Source organism: Pelmatolapia mariae, linkage group LG6, assembly GCF_036321145.2.
Source record: "Pelmatolapia mariae isolate MD_Pm_ZW linkage group LG6, Pm_UMD_F_2, whole genome shotgun sequence".
Taxonomy (NCBI): Eukaryota; Metazoa; Chordata; class Actinopteri; order Cichliformes; family Cichlidae; genus Pelmatolapia; species Pelmatolapia mariae.
The window spans coordinates 22,878,962-22,905,892 of NC_086232.1; the positions used below are offsets into that span (position 1 = coordinate 22,878,962).

Below are 26,931 nucleotides of genomic sequence, written 5' to 3' on the forward strand. Positions count from 1 at the left end.
TTATATATTATGTTTAACCCGAGTGACCACCCGGTCAGCTAGTGGGTAACATTAGAGCACTTATGCAAATATGTGATGTCTTGATAAATCAAGCAGATATTTGAAGTTTACACAGCACCATGTGACCCAGAAAGAGTAGTATTTCAAACTCCGCCACTCTGTGTTCCTCCGCCACTGCCTCGTTTGAGTTTTGGATGAAATGGATTCTGGGATATTGCATTTTGTCATTTCGAGCTGATTGGAAACCAAAACAGCCAATCGGATTATTTTGCATCCAAGTCTGTTATTGGCTGGTTTTGTGGCACAAATATACCGGTGTACAGAAAGAGTTGAACGCGCACGGGCAGAAATGTTGAGAGCGCAAGCAACACATTGCGAGCAAGCGCAAATGCAAAAACTGAGCGAGAGGGGCTGCTATTGTGTGTGTGTATGGATAATAGCAAACACTGAAATACATTTTTTGCACACAGCAATGAATTTTGTTCACTCAAATTTAGCTTTTCTTCGCTCAAAACAAATTTCTCCTCAAAATGCAACATTTGCACCTGCAATTTTGTTTTACGTGCGCTCAAATTTTTTTTACGTGCGCTCAGAATAGTGGCACAAAAATAGCGCCATATATGATAATTTCCCTACAGAGGAAATCATGTGTTGTTGCGTCTGACTTTAATGGCAGTGTGCAAATGGCACACTGCCATTAAAGGTGATTTACCTTAAAATTTGCTATGCACACCTGGTGGGAAATTTCACTAAAATGAGGCAATACAAAGCCATCATTATCTAGACATCATACAGAAAGATACAGCATGTCAGCCTGCTGCCTTTTTTGGAGAATTTATCAGCAGCAACAAGGTAAATAATTAAATTAAAGGCAAACAAAATGCCACTAGAGTGACCCAAATGATCTGTTCTTACAATACTTGTTATACACAGTTCCTTTATACGACATGAAAAGCTTTTTCTTTCAGCTCATTGAACCAGTGCAGTTATCAAATGGCGGCGTGACACATTTGCTGATAAATACGTGAAGTGCTATTATGCAGGCTGGATCCACCATGTTTACCTTGATTAAATCATATGAAAATTACATTTAGGAGCTACACATTAACCCGGTTCAGTATTAAAGCCATCATTGTGTAACATTTTGAAGTATGCTGCACAGACTGTAAATAAAAAATGTGCATTGCGTCTGTGTTGGCTTCGAAGCCTCGAAGGTAACATTCTGACTGCTGATATCTCAGCTGTTTGGAGTCACGAGTTACTATATATAGACAACAAGAAGAACTGCAACGTTATCAAGGGTTGCAAGTTTGGTTAGCAATCTGCATTCATAAACCAAATGCATCTGCTAATCTACTACACCTACACTGGTAGGGATAAGGCCTAGCCAACAGCTCTCATACTGGTAAGGCTTTAAACCTTACCAGTATTCAAATGTATAGTTTTATGACAGCTATTGATGGGATACAGAGGGAAAAAGTGGAACAGTGCTGAATTAATGATGGTCACATGAACAATTTCATGCGCATTGTTTTAATATTTATTTCCATCATCCCTGTACAAGTTATATAAAAAAAGCAACGAAAAAGAAAAAAACTCTGCCATCTGCCTCTGGCTGTGGATGGTGTTGTGTTCACTCACTATGATAGAATAAAATGTTTTCCTCAAGAAGCCTCAGCCCATTTGGTGAGCTGTAATTGTCATGCGTCACTGTAATTGGCACAGTTATTTCAAAGCCAGTGAGGCCAGAGATGTGATTCATATAGACAATGAGACCAGTGGTGCAGTTTTGTTTTCTGGTAATGCGATTAACACTCGAAATCTAGAGATAAAAACAAGCGTAAATACTAACCTCCAAGTACAGTACACTGGTGTCTGCTAAATGAGCACATCCACCTATTCAAACAGGGAACGTGTGACCGAATGAGAATTTGAGAAAAGGGCAAATGTTTGAAGACAGGAAATACCATGTGACTAAACCTTAATTCTTTAGTCAGACCATAATTCGCCTGGTGTAATTTACAAAAGCAGAATGGGAGAGGAAACAGGGTGGGAAGGGTTGCAAAACATGGTGCGTCAAGAATAGCTAGGGGCTTAATAACAGCAGCCCACGAAATTGAAAATTATAGAAGCTTTTATAAAACATATTACTGTCATTAACCTTCATCCCTGTCCTACACGCACTGCGGCCAAGCAGCATCGCCTCTTATCTGCTGCTTGTATTAATTCCCTGCACAGGTAGGCAAAAAAATGTGACCAAAAAGAAACAATCAGTGTTTTCCAAATGAGAGGTCAGATCCACTTCCTCTCTCATATTGGCTAGATATTCAAGAGCGTTGCAATTTATCTGTTCAATCAGATTGTTCTCTAGAGTTAAAACTGCGTTTTCTCCATTTAGTGCAGATGATGAATGGGAAAAGGCTAATTTCTGGCATGCATTACGTAACACTCAGCAAGGCCTTTAAAATCTAATGCTACTGCACTTACATAAAGCAAAATCACTAAATGCGCTTTAAGATATCCACACAGCTTGCATAGCCACTTCCTAATTTTGAAAACGTTGAACTTAACAGCTTCGATGATCGGCGGTCGAACCACAAAGAGAATGTGCCGTATATGATGCTCCTCCTGCTTACTGGTCTCCTCTCCTTCACTCTAACCTTGGTTAAATTGTTCCACCTACCCCTTCCTACTGCACTGCTATTCTCATAGCAATTTCCTCATCAGTACTCTCTCCCAACTTCTGCCTCTTTTTACGCACTGATTGAAAGGCCCCACCTCCTCTCCTTGCAAGCTTAGTTTGCCATCTGCTTCACATTCTGGTTAAAGACTCTTTTCCTATCATTAAAACAATAGACACAGATTCAAAAATTATAACTCATTTATCTCAACAACTGTGTTGTACACTTATGGGCCATATGAAAAATGCCATTTTGAGTGTTTAAAAAAAAAAAAAACACTGATTCACTTCCACATTTCCCCTTAACAGTTATTTTTTAGAGACACATTCGATGAAAGGTCTTTAGTTTTCTCCATTAGACCCTCCACTTGGCATTAACAAGTGGCTTCTTTGGGTACATGTGTGAATGTGCCCAACACACTGATGAGTCATTAAAAGCAGATTGTTCCTGCATATGGGCCCATTCCATTAGCACTTGCGTCTCTGTGAATGCGTCCTGCACTTGGGAACTTTGGCAGTTAAGGACTCCGGTGGTCTGGACTGACATTTAGCCTTCCAAACAGAAACGATGCAGGCTTCCTTTTTTCTTTTCTGCAAATAAAGCGAGGAAGGGGTAGCTTGAGCACTCTACTTGAGATCAGATCACTGAAGGCGCATGTTAATGTCAGGTATGAGCCGAGCCTTAGTGTCTGATGCACTTCCTTTTAGTGCTCTTGATCCACTGATTTACAGGCATGACATGTGGGTGGCAGTGTGTCCATGTGTGTTATTACTCACTGCACTCACTGCAAAACCCTGGCTAAATCCTATTTACTGTGCCCTGATGTAATAACAAGGAGCAACATCGCCCTGCTACCTAAATGGCACTCTGACTTAGGCAATATATCAGTTTTTTAATCTACCCTCTCCAGGCACCACATTAATGACCAACTTAAAAATTTGTCCCTCCTTTTGAGGAAAAGATTAGTCTAAACCAAGGCAGTTAGTGGGCAGAATAGTGTATCAGTAAGGAAGGAGGGAGAGGAGGAAAGAGAGGGAAGCCATAACCACTTTCCCATTAGGCTATTGATTTTTCTCTCTCTCAAGGACACGCTTCAGTCCCGGGCCCATGTGTAGACTGTCTGTCAGGAATCTATAGCTAAGCTTTACACTGAAGAGTTGTGAGCCTTGGCTGCCTGTGTTTTGGCCTGGGCATAAATCTGGCCACACTCGAAATGAGAAAGAGGGATGGGCAAATTGAGACAAGGTCAAAGGGTAGGGAGCTGTGATGAGCGCTGTGTGCCAGCTGTCAGAAAGAAAGGCAAGTGGCTGTGATTGGCATGAGTGGCTTTGGGCATAAACACAGGAGCGGGCCAATAAAAACACAAATAGCCAACGCAAAACACACAACTACCCACACACGCACACTTACACCCACACACACTTGCACAGACAGAGTAAAGGGATAAATGTTTTACACATGCTCACCACTGGAGGAAAGTTAAGAAAAAGGGACCACATCAATGAATTCCACTAAAATCCTTGCGCAAATCGCTTAGTGAAATCCTTGGTGACAGCTATTGATTTTTTGGTGGAGTCTAGTTAATTGGGCTCAGTACCCTCTAAAAACTGTGTGGTCCTATATCCCTTCCCTTTGTTCAGCTACACTTAATCATCTTTCCCCCTAGCTATAGATTTCTCCTTGACTGTGTTCAAATCCATAGACATCAGGTCTGTGAGGACGGAGGGGAGAGGGAGGCAAAAGTTCACAAGGATCAATAAGTGCTTTATGGTCCAGATCAGATGTGCATGGTAGCCCTTAAAAACCCCCAACTACTGCTAAGAGGGAAACAGGAAGGGGAAACACAACAGCTCTTCATCAAAGAGAAATATGGAGCCAATGAAACATTCGTCTAACACGGTTGCTAATTCCCCACCTTAACGTCTCAATTAGCACCCAAATCGTGAGGAGACCTTGTTAAAATTGAAGACAGAAGCCCTCCCAAAGGCCCGGCATCTCGAGAAAACGCAACAAAAATTTGTTTGGTGCATATTCTTTCTGTGAAGAATAAATCACCTCAGCCCTGACCTTAATGTGAACTTGGCCAAGAGTCGCCTTGAACCTGTGTTTTAAACAAGTCTGTTTATCTGTGGGTGTAGCAAAGTGCAAGGTCACCACAGTTGACTAAATCTAAACCAAAAACTAGATCAAGGTGTGAAAATGTATTTCCATTAGATTTACTTATTTCTTTCCCGTGAAATCTAAGGCTGTCACGAACAACAGTGTAAAGTTTGCGCACACACATAATCCTCAACTGCAAAATGGGAAGTGTTACATAAGTTAACAATCATTTCCTTTCATTGCCTATAGTGCTAAATTTACAGGAGAAATTACCGCCCTGCATCTATCAAAAATGCTGCAAAATACAGCCTGCGTGAAGTAGGAAACTGTGTAAGTGACATCACCCCGTCAACAGCCCCTGATTTGTTGGTGTTAGTAACACTGACATAATGCTTCTTCATAGTGCTGACTCTTGCTCCATGGAGGATTAATAGAAGCATGTGACGAGGTTAGAGTCATACAAAATTGACCTCAAGTGTCTGTAAGATAATCACCGCTGAACTCTATCAATTAATTACCCCAATCAATTAAACTGAATCATGCAATAAGTGAACAGAATGTGTTTAAAGTACCATATAACTAATACTGTAAGTAGACTGTTATGGTGGGGTTCAGCGCCAGAAGAGGGTCTCAGACAGATGGCTGTGTGAACACACGTGGCACACCTAATGCTGTTTGCGACTTATCAGCTAGCAGGGAGGGGAGCTGATTGTGTCTCTCAATTATCCCGGCAGATGAAAGTAACGAGCGAAACAATAGATATACCACCTCGCTAAATGGGCTCTAATGGGAGAGATAGAAAGCCGAGTCGGAAGGATGGGTGAGAATGGAGAAAATATAACAAGGAGGGGAGTTGCTGCTGTGCTGATGTGAAAAGGGATTGTGGTCAGATTTTATTCTCGTGGACAGGTAATTGCTGAATTACTTCTCTCCTTTCATCCCGCATTTTTCTTGGGGGGGAGGGTTTGGCCATCTTTCATGATGCCACATTTTAAAGGCGTATTATGGTATATTTTTAAGGGATTGGCTAAGACACAGTATTTCATAGCAAACGCTGCACATTTTTTATCTTCCTTGCTTGTGTCTAGACACTGTGTAAACAAGACAAAGTAACACAAAATTGCATTAAAAACAGAAACTGTCACCAGTCTGCTTCTCTGAGTATTGCAGGAATGTTTTTGTATGAACAATCGCTGTAACATTTGGAGTTGTAACGTGAACGGCCCTGGCAAAAATGAACAAATTGTTTTTACTGAGACTTCTCTGCATTTTTCATGTGGCACGTCTTCACCGGTGCACATATCGTCAAGAACACTGCAAAAGCTTTCACCTTCTCCCAACTCGCAAATAATACTAGGCTGCAGCTCAACACCTGCGCTGAAAGTGGAAACGTTGCAATCGCGCTGAAGCAATGTCAAAGTTTAGCTTTAAGTGGTGTAGGTGGTGACTGAGTGATACATGTTTTCCTCCTCTGGGCTTGCCGGCTGTACTAACTGTATACTCAGCCCTGCTGATGTTACCACCTCCTGTACATACTCACTTTCACAGATGCTTTCTGTATATGTTACACTGTTTCCTGTAACCAAGAGAAGACCACAGTCAGGAAGTAGACTCAGATCTACAATATACTACACTGCAATGTCTAAAGTATTCCCTCACCCATCCAAACCACTGAATTCAGGTGTTTCGATTACTTTAATGGTGACAGTGTATAAAATTAAGCAGGTAAGCATGCAGACTGCTTCTACAAACACTTTTGAAAGAATGGGTCGCTCTCTGGAGCTCAGTGAATTCCAGCGTGGTATTGTGATAGGGTGCCACCTGTGCAACAAGTCCAGTTGTGAAGCTTCGTCGCTACTAAATATTCCACAGTCAGCTGTTAGCTGTCCATAAAAACATGGATGAACAAAACACCATTGGGATGACTAGAGCAGAGACTGCAACACAGGCCTTCTTGTCCAACATCAGTGTCTGACCTTCTGGAATAATTAAAATTAAATTTTAATTAAAAATTAAAAATTCCCATGAACACACTCCTAAACCTTGTGGAAAGCCTTCTCAGAGGAGTTGAAGCTGTTATAGCAACAACGGGTATTCCAACACCATATTAAAAGCATTTTTCTGTTGTACCTTGTTTATTTACTATTATTTATTTAATTTTTGTAATATATCTATAATTCACTTTTCTTTTTGACCCTTGTGCTGCTGTAAATTGAATTTCCCCAGTATGTTCAGAGGTAAAAACCACTGAGACAATATAAGAATTCAAAGTTGTCTCCTAAACAAGGATTTAGAAATGTGTTCATTGTTTGATCGGCCTGGCACTGAGACAAATGCAACTTTCCTGGAAGATGACATTGCACAGAGGCTGTAAATGAATAAATAAAACACAAAAAAGTGAGAGCGGATAAGACTTTCTGTTAGAGCCAGGAAACTAATCAAAACTTTAGACACTGGACACAGAAGCAGTCAAGTCGTATCTGTAAGTGAGACCAGACTGGTGAACTAATGTAGCTTCTACATGTGTGCGCGCGCTTGTGTGTGTGTGGGTGCATATACGTATGTGTTTCTATGTGTTAGGCTATTCCTAAAAGTAGCTTGGCTTGCAGCAAAATATTTTGACACAGTCTGTGGGTGAAGCACAGTGTATGCATCATACTATTAATACATTAAGCTATGGCTCATTGTGGATCTTCTGCAGCTACACAGGCTCTGTGTACAGCGCACTAACCAGTCTCAGACAGGAGCTTGATGGACTCCAGCACACGCTCGGTGTAGACCCCGGGCTCATAGTTTTCCATCTCAGCGTTAATGATGTGGACCACGCGAGCAGCTCGGCCCCGGATAGCTCCAGCAGTTCGGTCAAGAGTGTCCACATCGCCCTCTTGGAGAGCTATTACACATTTGTTGACATCCTCAAGGATGTGGTTCTCTTGAGAGTGAGAGAGAGAGAGAAAAGATGACAGTGAATGAAAGTGGGAAACAAACATGAAAAAGACCCAAGGATTCTGTTGTTGAGAGACATAATTATTGTTTAATAAACAGATTTTCCTGGAAATTAAACTAATTTTTATTATCATTTGCTGGAGATAACAAGAATTGAACCTAATGATTCACATTTATCTCTGAATGTGGATACACTGTTCAGTTTATTTATCCAAGAAACATGTTGATTATGGATAAAATTCAATACCTGTTGCTTTTCTTGGACACCATCCCCCCCGTCCAAAACATAAACTTTTTTCTTCTGCCTTTTGATGTTTTTTTTTCTAGTCCACTGTATTTTGCTTCAAATGCAGTGATTTCTTATTTTTTATTAACTAAATAGTAATTTTGTTTTTCACATCAAGCCTCCATAGAGATTTTTTGTGAAAATCTGGTGCCAGAGGACACACGCCACAACATTCAATCACTCACTCGCTTCAAGGGAAAATCAGGAGCATGTGGATCATTTGCTTCAATCAGTCAATCTGTGAGGAATTTGTGCTGGCTCATACCTGACACAGAAAGGAAATCATCCACAGAGGTGATGTCATCCACAGCCTCAGTCAAGATGCGCACTTGTTTCTCCCACTGATCTTTGAAAACGTCCATGTTGTCCTGGGCCACCTTGCTTTGGGGGCGGGCAGCCAGAGTGAGTGCAGCATTGATGACCTGACATGGGACAAGAGGTAAAGACAGAAACGTTTGCAGTAGCATAGGTGTACATGTGTGCGTTTAAAATGAAGTCTTAAAGACAGTTCTGCACATTTGTGAGTCATTTCAGGAGAAAAGACATCTGTACTAGTTTATATGTAAGATATATAAGAACATACAGCATGATGAAACAAAGTCTGGCTATCATGTCAAGACTCTGACACTGTGAGGTGAACAGTGTGGCAGCAGTGGCACAGTAGCTGAGTCCTATGCTCTTTCTCGTAGTTATTAAGGTTTTCAGTCTATGCTGTGGCCTGCTAGTAGCAGCTACAGCTACAAACTAAAAGGACTTAGCAACCAAACGTTTGCCACATTTGCTGTGAGATTAAAAAAAAAAATGCTTGAAATATATTGTTAATTGCATAAATGTAATAAATGATGCAGAATCTTTTACAGCTTAAAAAAAGCAAGGCTTAAAGAAAGCACAAGACCTTCATATGTGCAAGGTAAACCATTCAGCTTTAGGAAAAAGAAAAAAATAAGATAAATACTTCACAGGGATACAGGGATGGTAAAAATAATACCGGCCTTATCGTGTACTTTGAAATGCCAATAGACAATATTTTAGCTACCCGAGGGAAGTAGCAATAGCTCCTTTGGAAAATGAAAGTGCTCTCCTCTTCCTGCTTTTGTTGCACAGTCAAACCCTCATTTTCCCGGGGGATTTCATACCCGGAGGCAGTTAGCAGAGTTAGTACCACCAATAAATTGTTCAATAAACACTTACTGCATAATGAAAAGTTAAAGCAAATAACTTGGGCACTGCCACTTTAACAACAAGGACCAGTTTATTTATTTTTTTGTGGCTTTGCTTTCTCACTTTGTGCTTTTTATATTTACTTTTAGTGAAATGAATCTGATCTAGATTATGATCTGAACATGGCAGTCACTGAGGCAGTGTGTGTGTGCACGACTGCGTGCATTTGCACATGTAAAGAATAACCAGTCTGGTTTAACTCTACTTGGAACAGATGGAAATACCTCTCTTTGTTGCACCTCCTCTTTGTTCCCCCTACTCCAGTCACAAAGCCTATGTCTATTATGTTTTTTAATCTGCCTGTGTTCAGCTGTGCCAAGCAGTATCAGGGGACAGCGCCTCTCCAAGTTTTATAAGTTAGTTGGTCTCGGTAGGTACGGGTAGCGGAGACTGCACATTAGATCATGAATCTTAAAATCAGCCTCCCTTCTCCATTTCTCATTCTCGTTACAATGTTTGGTCCTGTGTGGATAAGGCTTACAGTTAACCTTGGAAACAACTGATGGATTTCAACATCCTCCTTTGTTTCTTCCTGCGAAACAGGACTACAATGTCCTCCTACACATTATTCATAGCTTTTCCTCCAAATCCAACAACTACAACCTCTTTCCTTTAACATTCCTAAACATTACACTTTCATAAACCAGTAATTAAATATAGAAAAGTTCCTTAAAAGAACATTTTGATTTGATCTTATGTTAAGAATTTGTATTTTATGTAGTGCTGTCAGCGTTAATCTCGTTAAAATGACGTTAACGCCATAACCGCTTTAAAGCGGCAAATCTCCGTTAGTGAGTTAGCGCGGATCGCCCCGTACGTGGGGCTGCACGCGTTAGCACGGTTAGCTCGTTAACGCGTTAGCACCGTGCAGCCCCACGTACGGGGCAATCTGTGCTAACTTGCTAATTGAGATTTGCAACGTTGATGCGGTTATGGGGTTAACGTCATTTTAACGAGATTAACGCTGACAGCACTAATTTTATGTGATGTAGGTGTTTTAAAATCCTCACCTGTGGACACAGGCTGTCGATCTGGGTGGCGGCCATTCGTACCAACTTCACACCCTCTTCATTGTTGGAGATGGAGCATGCCAAGTTGGCCACCTGAATAAAACAAACACAAAAAAGAGACTTAGCTGTTTTAATCTTGAAACTGTTAGCATTGAGGAAAACAAAAAGAAAAAATGTTGTGCCTCTATCAAGCGGTCATGCTCCAAAAATGATATCTTCATCTTTTTCAAGACTTTTGCTGCAGCAAATATTTCTGCGTGCTGGCCATAAATTCCTCTCTAAACCAGTTTCAATTTAAGTTTGAGGGCCACAAGTGGCAAAACATTTTATTGTGTAGTTGAAGGTAGAATTCAACAGTCTGAATTAAAGCAACCAAGTTCCAAAATTATACTCCAGTACAGGCTATTCTTTGTGTACAAAAGTCCCTGCCTGTGTATTCTCTCCACAGCACAGCAAGGCATCAGTGAGAAACGAGGGGGGATTTTGTATTAAAAATACTGTAACTGTGATAAAATCCCACTTGATTGGTGTAACTGTGACTCACACTTGGTGTGTTGTAAAGTTAGAATGCAATTTTGAACAACAAGAGGACAGAAGATTTTATTCTCTATTATCTGCAAATGAAAAGTAAGGGTTTGTGTTTCATTGTCCATATGAACATGAGTGTTTACCTATCATTTAATATGCAAATCTGGGCTATCTTTGTATCATTATTTGTCCAACTGAAACATATGTGTTTGTACTGTACATTAATTTCTAAGGTATGCCTGTTAAACTGCTTGTTAATATCAATCTCTAATAAGTCCTGTCCCAGGAGCTCAATGTGTTTAGTCATTTAGACACGGTGAAGACAACCTGCAGGCTGGACCTACTGAAGTTCAAACCGAGCATCTGAATTGGGAAGAAAGGTGATTTAGTTGACTTTGAACATGGCATGGTTGTTACTGCCAGACAGGCTTGTCTGAGTATTTCAGAAACTGCTGAGATCCTCTGCTGGGATTTTCCCGCACGACCATCTCTAGGGTTTACAGAAAATGATCCAAAAAAGAGAAAATATCCAATGAGCGGCAGTTTGGAGGATGGCCAAACTGTTTTGAGCTCATAGGAAGCCACCGGTGACTCAAATAACCCAAGGTATTCAAAAAAGCATCGCTCAATGCACCACAGGTCAAACCTTGAAGCAGATGGGCTACAGCTGCTGAAAACCACACCAGGTGCCATTCCTGTAAGCAAAGACGAGGAAACTGAGACTTCAGTTCCCACAGGCTCATAGAAGATTGGAAAAATGTTGACTGGACTGACGAGTCTCGATTTCTGCTGCAGCTTTTGGATGACAGGGTCAGAATTCGGTGTAAACAATATGACAGCATGAATACATCCTGCTATGTATCGATGGTTCAAGGCTGCTGGAGGAGTAATGGTCTGAGGGATATTTTCTGGGAACACCTTGTGCCTCTTAGTACCAAATAAGCATCATTTAAATGCCACAGCCTACTAGAGTATTGTTGCTGACCATGTCCATCCCTTTATGACTGCCGTGTACCCACTCTTCTGATGCCAGTTCCAGCAGGATAAATGTGCCATGTCACAAAGCTCAAATCATTTCAAACTGGTTTCCTGAATGTGACAGTGAGTTCACTGCACTTAAATGGCAGTCACCAGATCTCAATGCAACAGAGCATCTTCTGGGATGTGGTGGAACAGGAGCTTCTCATCATGTATGAACAGCCGTAACATCTGCAGCAGCTGTGTGACGCTATCACATCAATATGGACCAAAATGTCTGAGGACCTTGTTGAATCTGTGCCATGAAAAATTAAGACACATCTGAAGGCAAAAAGTGGCAAAAGGCAGGCACAACAGAGTAGCATTACCCATCTTATTTTTACCTGCAGTAATTAGCTGGTATCAGATCAGATTACAGGCGTTTCATTTCCATTTTTCACTGGACAGGCGGCGTACATAGATTTGTAAATGAGCAGATGTTTTTGTGTGTGGATATTTTCTTATGGAAAATAATGGCACAGACGTCTAAAGTATTACAGTAACATAACTATTTAGGGCATGCACGTCAGGTAGGTCTGTGAGAGAGTAGAGTACTGCTGCACCGGCTGAACGTAGATAATAATATTAATTCAGATCCGAATGGCCAAGCTTATCAAATATGTATATGCAATTAGGATTTTCAGGTATAAAGCATGACTGGCATGCCTAAATCATTACGGGGCCTGGTGGTGGTGGAGAGAGGTGTTTTATTATATAATTATGTTGCCAGATGGTTTTTATGTATGACACACCCTTAGGTTGATTTATGTCTTTCTTTATATCAAGGCACCATTTCTTGATAACATGCTTTCAGCTTGAATCCTTTATGGGAGACACATAGAGACGCTTATCCAAGTTAACTTTTAAAGACTTTGTTGTTAAAAAGCTTCACTTTAAAAACTAAATTAGAAAATCCCATGCTTCTCTAGTTTTTAAACTAATTATAAGAGCTTGACAACATTTCAAGATTTTATATTTTGGTGTCTGCGTGCGGTATTCCTATAAAATATCTGAAGCCACCACAGCAATTTTTTGTCTTTATGGCTATGAGGAACAGGGGCACAGTTTGTGCTAGTCCCATGTGAAGTCATCCACAATATCATTGTCTCTCACTGTTAATTTTCATAACTTTAAACTGTTTAAAACCCAACACCATCTCTAAACAAATCACATTTCAGCATGAGCCCAGGCTTTGAAACTGAGCTAAACAGACACATGCCGGTTGGCAGTAAAAGGTGCCAGTCTGCATTAGCACTTCTAGTACTCACATGTCACTGTTTGAGGCAAATTGAGGTAAATCAAATTTGTGTTAGAGGACTCTTGCTTAGAGCTCTGTCTCTTTACTCATGACAGCAATGAGCACATTGATGGATTATAGGCCTTTATGCAAATCAGAGTGCGTATGTGTTTAAAGCGGTGTGTGTGTGTGTGTGTGTCAGAGAGGGGTGAGTGGGGGGTGGGGGGGGGTGAGTGAGAGCCTTCACTTCACATAAATGTGAAAGACGGTTTGCATATTTGAGAGCTACACAAATCATAAATTAAGTTACCTGAGTTTCAGCTCTAGCTAAATTTGCATAACCTTTCTATATTTCTTATAATATTATAATATTTTTGAAAAATCTTTTTCTGTTTGCAAAGCACCTTTGAAATGTACAAGCTTATAAAAATACTTCAACTGATGTTAAAACGCCCTTAAGAGTTTCATTTTACTGCAGTGGACTAAAGCTATTCCCAGTTCCTGACTGAAAAATAAACACTTGATATTGTGTTGGCAATTAAAATAATTTCTCTCATTAAACACATTAATATGAAAAATGAAATTGGAGTAAATGGACCTATTCCTCTCTGTCACATGATATTTTTAGCTGTACAGTCGTACTTCTTAGTGCTTAACTTGTTTATCCACACTGAAAAAAAGGCCATGTTGGATTTACTTGATTCAATAGTGGACATCGGTTGCACACAAATGTTTTGCTTTGGCAGAAACTTAAACAATTGAGTTCAATCAACACAACTTGTTCATATTCAATAAACCTGTGCATTTGTGTTCATAAAACGCGATTGAAACATGTTTAGATGAAGTAAGTTGAGCTCTTGGAATATTTTAATCCTTCACAATTTTGTCATTTTATTTCAACACTATTCAATAACTTTTACCCCAATACTACTTGGTCACTTAAATACTACATATTCTCTTCATATTATATAATGTTCAACAAAGTCTAGATCCTGGTTACCATAAAAAGTGAATGGATGTACAACAACTACCATCCTCCTATCTTTATCCTGGTTGCAGGGGGGCTGGGAAATAACCCTGAAGTGATAGGTTACAAGGCAGGGTACACCCTGGACAACTCATAAGTCTATCACAAACAACCATTTGCACTTACATTGACAGGTAATTAATCACCAATTAACCTAACTCTAACAACTGCATGACTTTTAACTGTGGGAAGAAACCAGAATACCCAGAGAGAAACCAGTGCAAACTAGCCAGACTGTGGATTTGAACCCAGGATCTTCTTACTGTGAAGCAACAGCACTAACCACCATGCCAACAATCCAGACTTAACAAAAGTAGGAAAGCTATGATTTCAAGGCTTGATGCAGAATTTTTTTGTACGTTTTTGTCCTTGACAGGTTAAACCACAATAAATAGCAATAGAATACATGTGGTGTGTAATTGTCTGCCTCTTATAACTCCAGTGATTTTCCTGCAGTTTGACATCTCGTGCGATCTTGTGAATTTCATGAGTTCAGCAACTAACCACTCTTACTAGATTGTATCATGTCATCTCAACAAGAACAAATTAAGTTGTTGAATTTCATACAGATCCTTCATGATTTAATTACGTTTATAGAAACATGATATTATTGTGTTTAAATTACAAGTTAGACTTTTTTAATGTAACAACCACCCAATTTGCTCGATTTGACTGAGATGGATGCCTTCCTGAAACCACGATCCAAAGCGTACGAGACTGAAAGTTATTGACTTACTTCACTCGAACATGATATGAACAATTTAATCTAGCCTCTCTGCATATCATGTAGTTTCTACACTATATAGTTACACTTAACTTTAAAGCATGAGGCACTTATGTTAAATACACGCAAGATGCTTACGTAAATCCAAGAGTTGGCCAATCCCTTTTTTTCAGTGCAGTTAACTTAAAAATACATGGGAATGGGAATTTGTAAAACAGAATGCAAGGACTTTAATACTTGATTAAAACTATATTTTACTGAAGTAGCGTAAACCGATCATGCTGCTGTGACACTTGCAGAATGTGGTTTAGCATTATCACTGGTACCTATATTGCATTATTACTTAATTCCAGAATTTTATTGGTTGACAGCATTGCAGGCTCAGTCCCGGGTGATCAGCTCATCATTGCAACTTCTTGCGATCAGTTGCCAAACTCAATAACTCAGCAACAAAGTCACAGAACAAAAACTGTGCACCAGGGGCTTAATAGCATGACCAAGCAGCTCTTGGAGATCTAATGTGTATGTAGACCAGTACTTTTGTCCATATATTGTACTCACTAATCACGGGCACTGACTATTGAACTGTGCACTGAAAAACTCCTGTTTTCACAGAAGCACATATTCGGAAAGATCTGGCGCAGAAAAGGTTTTACTTAATTTTGTACATATATGTTTGATTTATCTTTGGATGGAGTTCTAACTGGTATTTGTGGATGCAGGGAACGCTGCGTTTGCTGACAATTGTTTTCAGAAGCGTTCTTGAGCCCATGCTGTGATTTCCACTACAAAATTGTGTCTGCTATTAATGCAGTGCTGTCTGCGGGCCCGAAGATCACAGCTATTCAGCACTGGTTATCTCCTCCAAACAGGCATTTTCTCTTTTAATGACATAATATTTTTGCAGATGATTCCTAAATTCTTTACAATTTTACATCAGAAAATGAATTTTTTTAAGTACTTTAAAGATTTACCCAAACTTTCATCCACAGAGTGGTGAACCTCTCCCCACCTGCACTTCTGAAAGACTCAGCCTCTCTGGGATCCTCTTTTCATACTCAGTCGTGTTACTAATTAACACAATTTGTTGTGAAATGTTCCACCTGTCTGTTTCCTTTTGTAGCAATTAACAATTTCTTGTCTTTTATTGCCACTCTTCTAAATTCAAAATGAACAACAAATTCCAAATGGAGATTAAACTTATAAAGTTACATAAGATATGGCATTGTATTTTACACAGCCTTTCTGGAAACAGCAACATTTTTGCTGGCAAAGTGTTGACATGTCATTTGCTTTGTCTCTGCTAAGTAACAAGCTTTCAAGATATAAAACCACAGTGCAGCACCTTTCCCATTCAGAGCTTTTTGTAATTATAGTATAAATGCAGAACCTAACCAGCAGAAAGCAAGACTCTGCTCTCTGTCTTTATTTGCTTACATAGTTTCTTATCTCTTCTTCTACCCACCTTTCTAAGTGCAGCGTTGGCCCTGTGTGTGGCAAAGGGGCAGAGGGCTTTCTAGAGGCTGGAAACATGCCTAACAAGCCCACTCCCACTCCCTCTTACCTAACACAGAGAGCCAGGTCAGGGCCAAAGCTACAAAATCCAGCCAAAACTGCTAATTGCAGTTATCTAAGGAAGCACTTCTCCTTTGAGGATTTTTTTTCCCCTATCAAGGAGGGAAAAACCAAGACAGAAGGTTTGAGACTACACCATGCAAGCCTAATGCTGATACGGTCAAGGATGTTGGAACAGAATAGGCAATTCAAAGAGGCTCGTGTGGGAGTGCACATGCCTCTGTGTGTGTGTGTGTGTGTGTGTGTGTGTGTGTGTGTGTGTGTGTGTGTGTGTGTGTGTGTGTGTGTGTAGGAGAGAGAAAGGGAGCAATAGAGAGGGAGAGATCCCCGCTGAATGCCCATTCTTCATTTTAGCCTCGAACAAAGAACTATCGATTTTGTCCTTTTGCCCTGCCCTGGATAATCACTTCAATTCTAATTTGATGAAGGTTTCCATGGCACTTGGAGAGATGGGCATTCTCATGTATGCTATCTAAATCACCTAAATGGAGCTCAGTAACTGGAAATAGCTCTGATAGTGTTAATTTTTTTTCAAGTTTTTTTTAAACATGAGCTTGTGGCGGTGGACTTCAAATCTATCGCCACAAAGTGATGAGGGTAATACAATAAATAACATCTCAGCAGTCTCTCTTTATTACCGCACTGACTGCATACAGTGCACATAATCAGTCAGCCTTTGAGTAATCTCATGAATATCCTCTGTTGTACCTCTTTATATAATGCACTTTCGAATCAATACCTTTTTTTATTCCCCTTTAAAACAAAATCTTTAAAATTTCTTGGTAGAGTAGATAGAAGGAGAAAAGTTAAAGAGCCCCAAAGCAGTTACACTACACAAATAACCCTTATAGTTACTACTACTCTCAAGAACAACTAGCTGAGCTGCCAACGCAAAACAGCTTTGCCTTGAGTCAAAGCAGGAAGGCAGCTTAGAAAAGAGAAAAATGTCTTTCAGTCACTGTATATGATTTAAGAAATACTTTTTTCTGTTACAGTCAACTATGTGGCTGTTAACTAGTTGCAGGGATGGTAATTTTTTTTTTAAAGTGGGGGCCTATTAGTTCTGTTATGTCCCTTTCACAGAACCACTGTAACCTCCCCCTGCCTTTTACTGCCTCTTTAATACTTATGCAGACACATAAACACCGACATACGCTCATACACAGTAAATAAATCAGTCTGTCAACATAGATGGAATAGAACACGCAACAGGGGAATACAAACTGCAGTGTGAAACAATTACAGGCCAGCTCTCACAGGAGCAATTCTATTTGTTATAGTCAGGAGCTGCCAACTCCCAATAGTAAAGATTTTACATACTGTGTATGGACCAGAGTTGACATAAACGGGTTAAGGTGCATGACCCTAGATAACATAAGCTGTCAAGGTTGCGTGAGGTTCAAGTCTACGGGGGACATAAAGCAGCAGGAGTTTACGACCTGCTGTGAATGACTACAAACCACGCCTTTGAAAATCAATCACTATTAAAGAGTGAAGTGCATATTGCCTCCGGAAGAATGCCCACCGGGCTTGCAGCAACATCAAAATGAATGCCAGAACTTGTGGAATATTAAACAAGAAAAGTGTGAAATAACAAGAACAAAAGGAATAGATTTTTTTCCAGCAAGTTCGGCATGATAATGACTGTGATGTCTGTTTTATGCTCGGATCTCGTTCCAATTGAGCTGTTTCTCGATTGGCGGACATCTCCTGCAAAAGTAATTAGTTCCTAATAAGGAAGCAAAAAAAAAAAGGAATTTGCATTTACATAAAATAACAATACATACTTAATATTTAAAAAGTATATTTAAAAAAAAACAGCAAAAGACTGGCAATGCCGTTTGCTAGTCTGTATGAAGAGAATGCAGCATCATCTTTGCAGGACTTTGATTACAGGCTGCTGTTAAATTTCTACCTCTGTTACCTTATTTCCCCAACTCCCCATTCACCCTCGACTGAAAGAAAAGTGGACCTAAATTGCGAGTGACTCTAATGCACTTAGGAGTTCTCTCTACACTTCCTAACTCAGAATGGAAATGAGTCTAAGTCAGTGTTTACCAAGCCAGTTCCACTAATATGTGGCTGACTGGGATACAGTCTGCTCCACAGTCTCTCTACACACCCTTTATTCAACATACCAATGTAGCCAGCCGGCAAAGATGCAGACACACACGACAGCACATGAGCGCATGAGTATCTCTTGTTAAATTCTTTGTCATAGAAGTTCTCCTTAACTGTAGGCTTCACTCACTCGAGAGCCATCGGGAATGACCCTAGGCTTAAGGATGGGAGATTTATACTGAGCATGCAAGATTACAATACTGATAAATCACATGAAAACAATATAAAGAAATATAAAGATGCCTTTCTGTAACGCAAACATTAAAAAAAAAATCAAATGATCGATATAAAAAGTAAAAAACTAGATACATTTTATATTAAAATAAAATTAATTTCTGTAAAAAAATGCTCTAATTTCTATGTATTGCTGCAAGCACTGCCCCTAGTTGGCTCATGTTCTGTGCTCCTAAACTGTAACTAACCAAGGTTAAGGCATCCAAAACGACGCCTTGATAGGAACATAGAAGTTCAGTGACCTTGTTCCGTGCGGTCAATGAATCCTTAACAAATCTGCTACTAGGTCAGCTCTAGCAATTGTACACATCTCCTTTGAGCCAACCTTTACAACATGAACACGTGTATGCAAGTCGAACTGAAGCGGAGACGTACACTGGGGCTACAGCGGAAGTCACGAGGCTTGTAGTACACTGATTATACTAATATACTATGACTTTCTTTGACTGAAAAAAAGGCTTCCACATTAATTACCCTGTAATGTGTTTAATGCGGCTCCTCGGCGTGTTAAGTGATTAAGCTCGTCTTTTGACAGCACTAATTTTAATTGAGTCCTGCAGTGTTCAGTTTCCATCCTCTGTTTGCATTTATCGAGACGAGCATTTGGAGTAAAAGACCTTGCATTAATGTTTTGGTATTCCCATTTCATGGTCAATACTGCCTGCAGTGTGTATAGATCAAGTACTCATAAGGGTTTTATAAGAAAAACAAACATTTAAAAATTCTCTTTAATCTTACCTCAGGCCTGTTCTTTACAATGCTAATAAACCACAAGTTGGCTGAAACAAAATTCTTTAATAGAAAGGTTCAAAAACCTCAATACTTCCCGAAAATAAGGCAAAAATAAAACCATCCAATAAAGTATGGCTTTTAACAATTTTATGAAAAGCTCATATGTTCGCCCAGTGTGTCTTTCACGTTTCAGGTCTAAATCTCACAGGCTTTGTTAGTCTCTGTGGAGTAAACGGAACAAATGAATGTTAATGTATCTCTTAATCTTTTTTTAAAAAAAGTGGATTTGTATGGTGTGCCATCTAAAGGTCTTAGATCTAATGATAAAAAATATATATATATATATAATGTCTAAAACCAGATGACATTTGTGTTGAATAATCATTCAGTCTTTGTGAATAAGCTCCCAGCCACACTGAAGCAATACCAGCTCTCACTGCGACTTTCATATAGTCAGACTTGCAAACTGTTTTTATATTTTTATCTTTTATAAAATGTGGCTAAATATTAGAAATCCTATTTATCATGGATTTTTTTAAGCATTTCTGTGATTCTGAAATGTTTTTAGAACTCTCAGAAGTCTGTGTTTAACATAAATCAAAGTTTTTGTTGACTTAACGTTAGAAGTTGAGTATGAAAATGCCCCAATATGCAACTCCCAAGTGCCTGATTTTGACCTGAACTTATGAAGAAGCAAAATCAAATGTTAGTTATAATATATATCCTTGAATCCTCCAGGAAACAGAGTAGCCTTCAGAATCACATCACAGTCTCCTTGACAACCATGACTGAGCTTGCATGAAAGGCTGACAGTGTGATTTACAGTGGTCGTTTCTCCGGAGCCACAGCCGGGGCTTGTGTATTCCTGCTAATGCTATGGCTCGCTTCTCGATAAATATGATAATTTGCTGCAGGCTCCTGGGGATGTGAACCAGCACTGCTAGCAGGGTGAGGTTAGAACTGACATGAGACAACAGCAGGGGTGGATGACAACACAGTAAGCACAGACACACGCACATGGCTATGTGTGTACACACTCAGACTAGTGGAAAACAGAAAACAGGCATCTGATGCAACACAAAAGAAGATGCTAACAGTCTGTTTGAAGCACTCTGTACGCTGCTTGTTTGATCCTTTATAAAATGCCAAGGACGACTGGCTTCCTCAGTGAGCAAATACAGAGGCTTCAAAACATGATTTATTTACATGGAAATTGTAATGCCTAAATGAAGAAGGCCATAAGACGAGAGAATGGGCACCCAGAGATAAATATCCACAATATAAAATTTTATTGAGCTCAACAAGGGACACAGAGAGGTAATTGAAAGCAATATAAACAAATCAAATCATGTGTCTGCACATGCTGTAGATGAGTGCCTTACTGTATAGCTTCAGTCCTGGATATTGGATTATCTTGTTCACATTACTGTGAGTGACACAGCATTAAAGAAGGAAGGGAGAGGAGAACAAATGGCTGGCTCACTTTGCCCTCGGCAGGGGGCAACTACTCACACTTCTTGCTGGCCAAGGTGTCTTGCTGCTTTCCTGTGCTTAAGTCAGAGGGAGTAAGGGCTGGGTAGACCGATAGCTCTCGATTTTGCTTTGAGCATCCAGTGATGGGTTTTTGGGTGGTCTGTACCACCTATATAGTCAAAAAGCCTGTGTCTCCCAGGTAGTACAGTAGTTTGTTCATCTTACAAAATCTTCTGCCTTTTGCTCCAGCTGGTACTGTAGCCACAGGGGTCAGACTGCCTCTCTCACACAGGTCCTCTCCATCCGTCTCCCCTCCCGCCCAAAAAATACACAGCTAGGGCTGTTTCAACTGAACTATTGATTTCTCTTTGCTTTCCCTCTCTCTCCCACCCTCCCTTTCTGGGGAGTGCTGGCCAAGCAGTTGGGTTTGGCACCAAAAACATAATTATGAAAATGGACCTCTGGGTTGTTTTAATCTGTCTGTACATTCCACAGTCCCTCTGCAACAGAAGCCATTTAAAACTGTTTCAGGGGAATTGAAATGTTTAACCTACTTCACTGTAAAGAACAGTAAACTTACTCGTAGCACAACACTGGTCGCTGTCTAAATCAGGTGTAACAGCTGCATTGCAACATTTAGCCAAAATTAGAAAGAAATAAACGTACCTATACTGTACTCACAGATGTCTAACTACCAAATCAACGTGAGATTTTATTGCTTGATAGTTTCTGTGACACAGCTATGACAAAATTCCTTGATGTAGACAGTAACTGCTGCTCTTTCCACAACTTGCAAGTGAGTGACATCTCCAAATTCAGGCTCATTCTCTAGACATTGACGTAGCATGCCTGCTGACTAAAGTAGCTGCAGTCTGTAAATGGTTTTCTTGCCCAAAACATCAGTGTCATGAGTCATCGGTTTCAGTATCAGGATCAGATTTGGTTACTAGATTAAACATCATAGATGTTGTCATTTTTATTACCTGAAACTTTAGTTAAAGCCCATGTTTGTGATATTTGAGAAGTTTGTGTGTAATCTACATAACCTTGGTCAAAGGCCTTTAATAGATCAGAGAATAGCATCCTATTTCATATAGAACTAGATTATCAGTTGATCCAAAGGATCTATAACAACATATTCCAATCTCAGACAGCAAGACCTTGACATTTCTCCATATCACACCCCTCTGCCTTCTCACATCTATCTAAGGCACAAGAAAAACATGATTAGTCCTGTTGGATAATAGATGCACGCAGAGGGAAAGGTCAGCGGTTGTCAGTCCTTAATGCCTCAACCTTTAAACTGGGGGATGGGCAAAGAGAGATGAAATACAAAAAACATGAGCAGTGAGGACATGACTTGGTGACAATAATTACTCATTCTATATCATGCGCATGTAAAGCATGGTGGGGAAATGTAAATATCACAGCGCATGGGGCAGAAAAACCTGTGCTGCTAAAGAAAAAAAAGACATACTGCTTGAGTGCTTAAATTAGAAACATGTGTCTGTGTGTGTATATAAATATATATATATATATGTATATATATATATACACACACACACACACACACACACACACATATATATATATATATATGTGTGTGTGTGTGTGTGTGTGTGTGTGTGTGTATATATATATATACACATATATATATATATATATTTATATACACACACACACACACACACACACACACACACATATATATATATGTATATATATATATATATATATATGTATATATAGGGAGGGAGAGACAGACAGACCGAGAGAAAAATAGATGCATCAGACAGACTTGATTTGAGCTACAGTTTGTGGTGTGTTAGGCAGCCTAAATGTGCCAATGGAAATGTCACACTTATTCCTGTGCTTTTAAATTTATGCTTGTGTAATTTTCTCTCAGGTGAGAACAAAGAAGTGTGAAGACGTGAAAGGCCATGATGGCACTGGCTGTAAGGAGAATTAAGAGCACAATTAAATAGTCTACATAAAGATGGCCATTAGTCTTCCTTAACCTTTCAGGGTTTTAATAAATAACACATAGTGTAGAATGCAGTGTGTACTGAGGCTGGTGATATTTGAATAGTTTTATAAATACCGTTTCTATTTCACAGTACACTGTGGATTTCTTTTTTCTTTTTTTTTTTTTAGCAGTGATAAAGACCTGTCATGACGACAGAGGGTAAATCAGAAACTGATAAAAAACAACCTCTGGGAGTTTTCTTTTTCTAGAAGCCATTTTGTCTTTGGGTAATTTCCTGGCCCTTAAATATTCTGGTCACATTTTTGGGGGGAAAAAAAAATTTCACAATGTCAACATTCATTTTTCATTTTATTCCCTAATGAAAAGATGTTTTTGGAAAGAGGAGTGTTAGAGGAACTGCATATCTATGTTTGATTTACGTTTAATGTCTTAGCGGTTTTAAATTTAAAAGTGTGATATCAGCAAATATTCGAAGAGAGGACGTTCACCAAAATAATAAATGAATCTCAAGTCTGAGGACCAGTGGCCAGACAAAGTCAAATATGCAATCAGCACAACCCACTGATGCAATGACTTTAGCTAATTACTTAATTAAGGAGCAAGCATAACTTTTGCCCTGGATTGCCAATTAATGTGAACCCTGGAACCAAATGTGTTACAGGTACTTTTCTTACATAGCAATGGCAAACTATAAATTGTAAGTCCAATTCGTTTAGGATTGGTTTAATTAAGCTGTGGGAATTGAACACCGTTGCACCTATTGCTCCTTGGAGAGTAGCGTCTAGACATTAGCACAGTAAATATTGCTCGCCCACTACTCTTTCAACCTTGAAAATGCTCTTTCATATAAAGAACTCATTATAGCATGCTGCTGTCATCAACTACCTTTCAGAAACTGGTGCCTTATGATCAGCCGTGGTCCATCCAGTAACATTGCACTGCATTTTTTAGCCAGTGTATAACAAACAGCAGTAAGAGGGAGTCACCTAAAAGGGCATAATCTCACTGCTGCCGCTTCACAATGTGTGATTGAACATTTGACTTAAAAATCATGCGTCTGTTTGGCTTTGCAGAAGAGCCACAGTAGAAACTTTACTACAAGGTAATAGTATTAACATGTAAACCAGTAAAGTTGTCATATGACTACTTGTTTTTTGTTTTTAAAGTTTTATATTCCTGTGAAATTATATTTTATTTCTGGTTTAATTGTGAAGCAATGTGTTATAAATTGATGTTATATGTAATGTGTTTGCCACTCACTTTTTGTATATTTGTCATACTTACATGTTACAGAACAACGTTTTCTACTAGACAAAGATAACCTGAGTATATACAAATAGTTTGTAAATGATGATTTCAGGAAAAAAAACATCCAAATCTACCTGTTCATATGCAAAAAATCTAACTAAATTAATTCTACATAAAAGTGGACCAGAATTCCTCCACAGTGACGTAAAAAACACATTGTGAATTACTGTTACTGCCTGAGGGGTTTTGGAGTTAAGGGTGGCACAAAGTGTTACTAAGTTTAGGGGCCAGGTACATTTGGATAAACTTTTTCCCTTAAAAAATGAAATAATCATTTCAATATTAAAAGTTATGTGATGAGCCGATGTCTTGACTTACTTGACTTTTTCTCTCACAGCTCAGATCAAGCTCAGATGACCCTTCTGGCTATGACTCAATTGTCAAAGCACTACTGGTCAATTCAATATATTGACACCATATTAAAGAAGCGACTAAAATGCTGTGTAAGTCTAAAGGTTAAAAGCGCGTGTTGGTGGTCAAAGCGATTAAAGCTACATCTTACGTGCCTCATTACAGGCACATAAACACATGTTTAAACAGACAGATAGAAACGCTGTTTACCCCTGACAAGATGAATAATTAATTTCCATCAATTTTTGCTTCTTATTTCCTTTGTGAGAAAACGAAGAGACAAGAATAGCATTCAGCAGCATTATCTTTGAATGTGCCTTAATTGCTGTTGGTCTCAGTGGGATGCAGCTTGTTTCAATTTTAACACCACAGCTCTCTTTAGAGTTCTTCGTCTGCCAGTCCAATCACTACAATATTTAGAATGACGTCTACAGCACCCCACAGAGAGAAGATGAACCTGCAAGTGTCTAACTGAGGGAGACTAAGGAACTTTTGATAAACAATCATCATTCCAATAAAAGAACAAAAAAACTGGAATTTGTTCAGAGTTTTCTCGCTGACTGCAAGGGGGAATAAGGACAAAATTCAACAACAAAAACTAACCCAAATAGCGAGTGTGTCTTAACTTCAGCTTTTTATGGTATTTTCAAATACTTGATACAGAAAAGGATTAACATGTAAACAGTCACTTCAGTTATAGCAATATATTCATTCATGCTAAACTATAATTGACGATGCTTATCTGTAACCCTACAGCCTACAAATTGCTGTCAAATTGTTCACATTTCAAATGCAGTCACTTAAGAAATTATGAGCAATATCCTGGCCTGGTTTTCTATCATTAAACAATCAGGCATAGGATCATCCCACATAACTATGGTTGAATGATTTTAGGAAAACGAGTAAATAGTCCAGTAAGTTTTAGACGTGCATCTATAACTCGAGGTAGAAGAAAAAAGAAGCCATAGCAACAACTCAAATTTAAGATCTTTACATGTAGCTTCTGCTGAATTACTCATCCTGGATACAAGTAAATTTATAGCTGAAAACCTTTGCCACCTAGATGACACACTCGTCTCAGGGTAATTGGCTGAAAATGGTAAAGCAAAGAAGTTCTGAATTATTTGCCATAGTAACAGTTTTCTTCTTTCTCCTCTCAGCTAACACTGTTGTGCAACTTTAGTCTCCTCGGGTTTTCACTTTATTGCTTTTCCTCTTGCCAGAATTAATTCAATAGAACAAAATCCTAATTCCACACTGCATGAAGTGTGTTGATATAAATTTACATGCTACGGGCAAAGCTGTAAAGTTGCTCTTTTAGAGAATTTGGGCAGAGCCTCATTAAAGACAACAGTAATTACAGACAGCTTAATATGTAATTAGGTGTTAATGACTGTACAAAAGACATGATGTAATTACAGTAAAATGGATTTGTCACTTTGTTTTGTCTGTTTATTTTAAACATATTAATATAAAATGTAAAGCATGATTAAACAAAGTGAAGGGATGTTCCGCTAGTGCGACATATTTATCTTACTTTTATTTTTTATTAAAACTTCTAAGCGCTTTCAGAGAAAGTAAAACATAGATTAAAAATGTATATTTGTGTTAATGTCCGCTGAAGCCCACCATGAGAATACTAGAAGCCCATTAGGATCACAAGAAACCATACCAAAAACATCACTGTAGATATATGAGATCAGCAGGAGGCATGAGCAGAAGGGGGACAGTGCTAACTGCCATCATCATCCTCTGTTTGAGGCACATCCTCCCCTTCACTTTCTCCTCTCCCTACCTCACCAAAAGTAAAACTCCCCTCTGGAGAGAGAAGGGATGGCTCCTTCTGCTCCATTAATCTAATGACAATGCCCCGTGACTAAGACCAGCTTAGCAGGCATTGCTCATCCCCATTGGCTCCTCTTTCACTTAGCATGCCATCTATGCATGAATGCAACAGGGGCAATGACAGCAAAGGAGGAGGAGAAAGAAAATAAAGAGAGACAGAGTAGAGACAAACAATGGCCAGATTATATTGCACTGGTGTCCATGGTTACCAAGGGATGTCACATAGCAGCACTGATAAAGGGTTTGATGAATTGTAGAAACTGGAAAACTGTCAAAACAAAGTTAAGAGAAGTCCGGTTATTTATTTCCCTAAATCACATCTATAATTATCAATGTAGTGGAATTATATATGGCCTCATGAGAAGTAGAAAACATTCCTATCAACTAACAATTCTGTAATGGATTTAAGGATGGATGAATGAAAAGATAAATAAATAGCTCCCAAAAACTGACAGGATTTCTGGAGTCTGCAGGGCCATTGTTCACCTCGTCAGTCATGAAGCCATGCAGGCTACCCAGATGGCACGA

The 26,931-nt window shown here is 39.3% G+C and overlaps 1 protein-coding gene across 1 annotated transcript in view; it reads right to left on the minus strand.

The window, feature by feature from the left end:
- ctnna2 (catenin (cadherin-associated protein), alpha 2) overlaps positions 1-26,931 on the minus strand; it is a 326,489-nt gene that overhangs the window by 32,260 nt on the left and 267,298 nt on the right. The window contains exons 10-12 of the mRNA XM_063476233.1: positions 10,245-10,337; positions 8,279-8,435; positions 7,513-7,713 (exon numbers count right to left, since the gene is read on the minus strand). Of these exons, the coding sequence (XP_063332303.1) occupies positions 7,513-7,713; positions 8,279-8,435; positions 10,245-10,337 (451 nt within the window). The remainder of the gene's footprint in view (positions 1-7,512; positions 7,714-8,278; positions 8,436-10,244; positions 10,338-26,931) is intronic.